This window comes from Mchenga conophoros, linkage group LG23 (genome assembly GCF_057382185.1).
Source record: "Mchenga conophoros isolate Kocher_MC1m ecotype Shallow Benthic linkage group LG23, M_conophoros_male_GT1.1, whole genome shotgun sequence".
Lineage (NCBI taxonomy): Eukaryota > Metazoa > Chordata > Actinopteri > Cichliformes > Cichlidae > Mchenga > Mchenga conophoros.
In genome coordinates this window covers 47,659,009-47,666,121 of record NC_140547.1, presented here as the reverse complement: position 1 = coordinate 47,666,121, position 7,113 = coordinate 47,659,009, and the positions used below count along the sequence as shown (strand labels likewise).

General features: G+C 42.0%; 1 protein-coding gene across 1 annotated transcript; it reads right to left on the bottom strand.

Annotated features, from left to right (window-relative positions):
* Positions 1-5,806: 5,806 nt before the first annotated feature.
* On the bottom strand, positions 5,807-7,113 carry LOC146548188 (dynein axonemal heavy chain 5-like). The gene is made up of 3 exons (XM_085266299.1): positions 7,087-7,113; positions 6,192-6,378; positions 5,807-5,976 (listed from the first exon to the last, which is right to left on the bottom strand). The coding sequence occupies exons 1-3, from the start codon at positions 7,111-7,113 to the stop codon at positions 5,807-5,809; spliced, it is 384 nt and encodes a 127-aa protein (XP_085122425.1).

Sequence of the window (7,113 nt, the reverse complement as noted above, 5' to 3'; positions counted from 1 at the left end):
TTTAAATGTTTTCCAGAAGCACACACTTATCAGTGTTTTTCACACTTTTTACAGTGTGGACCACCTGATAAAAATGTCAAGCTCTCCCAAGCACCACTATGAAAGCATGAAACTCATAAATCTAAAAACACAAAATTAGTATCTGCAGTAAAGATTTTTTCATGCATTGTATACATTCTACCACAGGCAAAGTTGCCTCCATTTTTATATTCGTTTTTTAAATATTTTGTAATAATTTATTTGTAATAATTTATTTATTTATTAATGTAATTATATTTTTTATGTATCTGTATTATATTATACAAACACATTAAAAGTGAATCTCTGTCCAAAATATGCACTCAGTTTACTTCTTACTCACTATGAGCATCATTCATTATTCTCCTCCAGTAATTAAGGTTAGGATATGTATTTTTTTTATTCCAATCCATTCTTCTTTGGCAGCATTTAAATAACCTTGATCAGAATTGATGGTTTTGTTACAGACTTTTCAAAAAAGTGTTTTGCTTTTTTTTCACAAATGTGGGATTAAATTGTTAAAAAGTACAAAACAGTGATGTCATGTTTTGTGACGAGGACCCAGGCACAGAGAGACTTGATGGATTTAAGAATCTTTTGATTTAATAAAGAAATTTGCAGACTTGCACAGAGATGGTAAAATTATGATGACTGATAAAGGAGACGAAGACAACATGAGGACAGGGAGGATGCAGGGACCGACAGAGACGGGGAAGAAGTCTCATTGTGACGAGTAAAGTGTATCTTGGCTGGCTGGGCAGCTCTCTGGGTGCTCAGCCCCCCAAAGCTCTGATCCTAGAATCGCTCCTGCAAAAATTTTACATTTTCTGTAAATTCTGTGAATCTCGGGCAGCTCGACTTGCGTGAAGTGTTTCAAGCTGGGCGTCGTGTACCTGGAGTCGAGTGTTTTAATTGAAACGATACATTTTTAGACATAAGTTGTAACGGCCGCCGTTTTCTTTGTGAGTATTTATTACACGGCGTGCTGCAGGGACAAGCCTGTTCTAACGTTTGAGTCTAAGCTTTAGTTTTTGCTTCTCATCCGTAAACACTCTGCATCTTTCACGTGATTCAGTTTATTTTGAAAAGTCTCAACAGGCTTTATGGCTTTATTGTGAAAGGTTTATGTGGAAAATAAACAAGCGGACAGTCGATGGTTTTACCATCGTTGTTGCTAACGACAACGCATAAAAACAGGCGCTTGTCCGTCCGTAGTGTGGTTATATTAAATATAAGAGAAAGAGAACTTTAAGAAATGAATATAGCCTCTACAGTGACCATCAAAACATGAAAAAATATTGCTGTAAACAGTTTATTTTGTGACACCACGAAACAAATGATAGCGTAAAATGAAACGATAGATGTTTTTGTATCGTCATCCGACACATATCGTTATATCGAACAGCCCTAATCAATACAGTTTTCAAAAAATGCTTCTCTGTGCAGAATCGTTTTAAAAACATAAACAGCTGTGGGATGCTGCTTGTCCGTGATTTGGACATCATATTTTCTTGTTTGGCTTGGAAGGAAGTTGGTTTGGAAACATATTTGGCGACGCTTCATCTTCTGCTTTGCAACTGTGTGGGATTTAAAAACCTGTCCATGATGCTGGCAGTGTCCAAGCATGTTTTTGTTTTTTAAGTTCATATCTCCCCTGCAACGGCTCTGAAAACATGTGTTCTAACAGCAGCAGTACTGAGCTCAGTCTCAGAGAGATGCAGATGCAGTTTGCATGTAACTACACGCAGCCTTCCTCTTTCTCTCGCTCCTCTCTCCCTCCTTCTTGTGGAGCAGGTCTCTCTCTCTCTGGTACACAACTGCACGCACACGCGCACACACAACAGAAGAAAGGAGAACTGGAAAGCCGAAGACTTGTTGACTAGATTCCCAAGCAGTGACGCGGTGGATATTCATCATCATTTGCCCTCCTGTCCACCTTTGATAGTTTACACTCATTCTCTTGTGCCCTTATTTGCCTTTACACCACATAAAGGGGGGGGGGGGGGGGATTAATTTGATGCTACAAGTGCCTAAAGCAGGTGCCCGAGAGGATCACATATGGAGAATGATGTATGGCCACATCTGCGCATCTGGTTTAGTAGCAGCCTTGGATGAATAGACTGTTGTGTTGCTTTAAGAGGCCCCATGGGCAGATTAGCTCTTGTAGTCCAAGACAAAGCTCAGATTATAGAGGCAGTGCCATTTCACATCCTCTGAACACCCACAGTCCCGCACAACTCCTACAGATTAAGCTGTGATGAAGCTCCACTGTGATGATGATGATGCTCCTGTGCGCACATTTTATTACTAACAGTCATGGAGGTCATGCTGAGCAGGGAGGGGATGATACGGATCAATAGCACTGTAGTGTAACATGGGTAAAAAAAAGCCATCAGGGGAGATCAGGTAGAGAACATGAAGGTCCAGTCACACTGAATGGATTCATTTTTACCAACAAGTGCTTTAAAGAGAGCTCCTGCTTGGCACAAACACCTGTGTGCCTTCAGAGACTCAACTTCCATCAAATATTTGTTTTTTAATTAAGGCACAAGTGCACAGGCAGCAGTCTGTGTTCAGAAAAACCCAAAACATTTGATTCAAATTTAGAACAAAAACACCACAGTGGGAGGGAAACAGAGAAACTGGCTTCTTTTTTCCACTATAACTGTGTTTACAGGCCGTTCCAGTCTTTATCTGTCTCACACACTTGACCAAATAACAAACACAAAATAAAAAAAGAACATCTCACATAAATAAATACAGAAATAATCCAAAAGTAGCTATATTAGTAGTGAAACAAACAAGAAAAGCATTTAAAAACCAAACGTGTAAAATCAGTCAGTGCATGATTACATTGCTCCGCCCATCAAAAAGTGACCTGTGTGAATATCACCATCTCATTTATAGGACTGATGAACGTTGGTTGGAACATTTGTAGTCCAATCATACTTCACAGACATCTTTAATCCTTCACTGAGTCAGGCTGTTGTTCTCACAAGCCTCAAACTCTCCACCATCATTCCTGTGCTGAAGTAGTCGTGTCCCTCCTGCATGAAGGACGACTGTCCGGTCCCACTCACCTCCATCATTATGAAGAGCTTTGAACAGTTAGTCATGCATCAAATCAAAACTTCCCTCCAACCTGGATCCATGTCAGTCACATACCGCTCAAACCGCTCGACCGATGATGCGATTTCAACTGCCCTCTTATTCAGCCCTCACACATCTGGACACTCATACGTTAGAATGATGTTCACAGACTTCAGCGTTCAACACCATCTTTCCCCAGCAACTCATTCACAAACTGGATCTGCTGGGCATCAGCACCTCGCTGTGTCACTGGCTGCTGGATGTCCTGAGAGGAAGACAGCAGACAGGTCGGCAGCAACACCTCCAGCACAAGAACACTGAACACAGGCTCCCCAAGGATGTGTGTCGAGCCCCTTCTCTTCACTCTGCCTCTCATTTCTTATCATTTTCAGTGTTTTAAAAGGTGAAGTGTTCAAAAGAACAACAGCACCTGATCTCTGCTGAGGTGTTAAAGAGCTCTTATTTTAGGATGTGATGATGAGACAGCATACAAACTTACAATTACATGATAATAATACATTTGTAATACACAACATTTGGCTTGTAATTGGTGACATCTGTAACACCACATTTGTGATTGAGACCTTTTGAGGTCAACATGGTGACTGAGGACAACGGGTCCTGCAGAGTCAGTAGTTTCTATTCAGCTGTTTTGTTTTCATGTCTTCTCCTCCATCATCAGTTATCAGGAGAGCCGACAGTCAAAGTGCAAGAATTCAAAGAAACACAGAGATTCTCCTTACAGAGCAGACACAGCACAGATGTTTCCTTCATCGTCCTTCTCACTCGTTTCAGCTTCTTTTCATTTCTGTCACTGACACCAAGTAAAGCCGCCCTCTTCCTCTGAGCACCAGCTTTTCTATTATTACAAAGAAGAAGAAACCATTAAAACACCAAAGCACAAACACACTGTGGAGCCTTTTTGGTTTTCTTAACACACTTTTACAGACACTGAAAGCACAAAGCTGCTCCACAAACACAGGATTAAGAACAGAAGAAGATTTCTGTCAGGAAGCATATCTGGAAGAATATTCAGGCCCAATCTGACACACAGACCATAATAATAAAAGTGGAGAATGATCAGAATCATTTCAGAATTTTCAAATAAATCCAGATTCAGTTTTGGCAGCAGAGCACAGGGATGCACATGAGACTGAAAATCAAGTCTTCTGTATCTTTGTAAGTCCTGTGACTGTCTGGCAGTCGGTGACCTTCACCTCTGATGAAAAACTGAAATGAGATCTTTTCTCAGCTGATTTTAAAAAAGAAATGTGAGTAATGATCCAATCAATCATTGTTATTGTTGGCCAATACTGTGAAGACCAAACTAGGATTCACGTAAACGCTGAGATTCAAAGTATAATTCAATGATTATTGTCATAAATGACAGATATAGTATTTTTCTATTTTGTCTCGTATGTTATTCTGTTTATCTGATTCTATTGTTTCCCCTTGAAATCTCCTCCAGTTTGCGCTGATCCAGGACGTCACAGGTCTTGGACTCAGTCGTGGAGACGATGGTCTGGTAGCGAACACAGATCTTCTCCACGCCCTCCACCTGAAACACACCTGAGCTCAGTTTGAATCCGTCTCATTTCTGGAAAATAGACTTTTGACACGATTAATAAATAATAAAAGGAGGAAATACATTTATACAAAATCATTACAAATGTCCATTCATCACTGTAGCTTTGCATCGACTTTAATTCGACCATTTTTATATTATAAATGTCTTATTATAATTATTATTGTGCATTGATGAATATCTGATGGAGTCACTTGTTTCTAATCTGACAATCATCCACCTTCATGCTCTGCAGAGCAGCCAGGCTCTCCAGAGTGGACGCCATGTCAGCCATCTTCTCCAGACGGCGGCAGAAAGAGTCAAACTTCCCGAAGATGTAGTTCTCACTGAAAACACGCACACACGTGTGTAAAGGTTAGCGTGACGCTGCTGACACGCTCTGACTCAGAGTCAGTTACTGATCACCTGAAGTCAAACTGTCTGTTCTCAGGTTTCCTCTCAGTTTGTCTCTGACGCTGTGGAAGCTTCGCTGATACGCCGCATTCAGATTACAGCAGTCAGAGACTCACTGCAGCAGCACCGGCCTGACACACACACACACACACACACACACACACACACACACACACACACACACACACACACATACACACACACACACACACACACACACACACACACACACACACACAGTGTTGATGTTGTACTTGCACATAAACTCTACATTGGACTCTGATGTGTCGCGCCATACCTGCCACCTACTGGTCAGCCAGTGTAAGTGCACAAAACATTTCTTCAAACCAAGATGGAAAAATACATGTTTAAAAAATGAAGTTCAAAAATCTTTTTTCATCCCTAAAGATGAATAAAAATACTAAAGAATAAATCCTGATTGATGTCGTCATAATTCATGCATGAAAGGGTTAAAAACTATTCTACAAACAAACAAACATGAATATTTTGGAACATTTCAACTTTAAAGAGCAGAAAGAGAAAGAACAGAAAGTTATATTGTGTAAAAGTGGTTTTGTCCTGAAGTCTCAGAGTGGAGACTAAACTGTTGCAGGTCTGAGGAGCTTCTGTCCACAGACGTCAGATCATGTTTGATAAACTGAGTTTAAAGTGAAACCTGTAAATGCTGACGCTACAGGAGATCCAGCTGAGAGGACGCGTCTACCTGTTGAAGGTCACCGTGCGGCTCTTCCAGCGCTCCAGCTTGGCCGACGGCCCGACGTCGTCGGCCTCTTTCCTCATCTGCTCGCTCTCCGTCAGCACCTGCTTGATTTGATTGGTCCACAGGGTCGACACCTCCTCCAGACGCTCCACCAGCTCACTGTTATTGGCTGAGAGCGAAACACACGAGTTCCTCTAAACACGCGTGAACACGGACTCATTATTTCAAAGAAGCCATCGTCTCAGGTCAGATGCTTCCTTCAGCTTCCACAGATAAACTGGTTTGATTTACCTGAGAGTTGATTTTTAAAGCTTTAAATGATGTTTCCTGTATTTCCAACAGTCTTATTGTTTGTGTGAGATGTGAACAGCTTGAGCTTCATACCTGCTGCTCTGTAGTCTGCAGGGCTGCTCAGCTGGCTGATGGCGTCAGGAAGCTCCACGTGCTGCAGCTGCAACTTTCTCTCCATGTTCAGTCGGGCTGAGCTCAGATTACTGACAAACTGATCCACCGAGGACAGGAAGGACCGGACGTGTGGACACGAGGCGCCGTCCTGCACAGAGCCCCACGACTGGGCACAGGGTCAAAGGTCAGCAATAACAACAAAGGTTAATGTGTTTTCCTGTTTCACTTTTTACCTCATTCACAGCCAAAAGCATCAGGAGGAGCACTGCACACAAATAAGACTTTTCATGGATCATTATGTAACAGCTGCTCTACAGTCAAAGCCCACAAAGAGAAACCAGCAGGTACAGATGAGCCCAAGGTGTGGCCTCCAGTAACACTGTGAGGAACCTTGGAGTCATGTTTGACCAGCACATGTCCTTCAACGCACATATTAAACAAACATGTAAGACTGCGTTCTTCCATTTGTGCAACATCTCTAAAGTTAGAAATATCCTGTCTCAGAGTGACGCTGAAAAACTAGTTCATGCATTTATTACTTCCAGGCTGGACGACTGTAATTCATTATTATCAGGATGTCCAAAAAACTCCCTGAAAAGCCTTCAGCTGATCCAAAATGCTGCAGCAAGAGTCCTGACAGGGACTAGAAAGAGAGAGCAGATTTCTCCTACACTGGCTTCTCTTCACAGGATTGACCCCTCATGGCTGCCCCTCCCTGCCCCTTTCTTTGCTTTCAGTCTCTTCCTGTTTAAAGAGAGTTCTTCCTTCCCACCATCAACAAAGTCTTCATATATGGCGTCATGTGATCACTGGAAGCTTAAAACATCTCCCTTCTTGTGCTCAGTGAAAGCCTGAATGGATGGAGGTGTTTTACCTGATGCGACCTGAGAGCAGGTAACAT

Coding starts and splice junctions, on each gene's coding strand:
- LOC146548188 (XM_085266299.1), bottom strand. CDS start 7,113: ATGTTACCTGCTCTCAGGTCGCATCAG. Junction 6,379..7,086: donor CTGCTCTCAGGTCGCATCAG/GTAAAACACCTC, acceptor CCCTGTGCCCAG/TCGTGGGGCTCTGTGCAGGA. Junction 5,977..6,191: donor TGCAGACTACAGAGCAGCAG/GTATGAAGCTCA, acceptor TTTCGCTCTCAG/CCAATAACAGTGAGCTGGTG.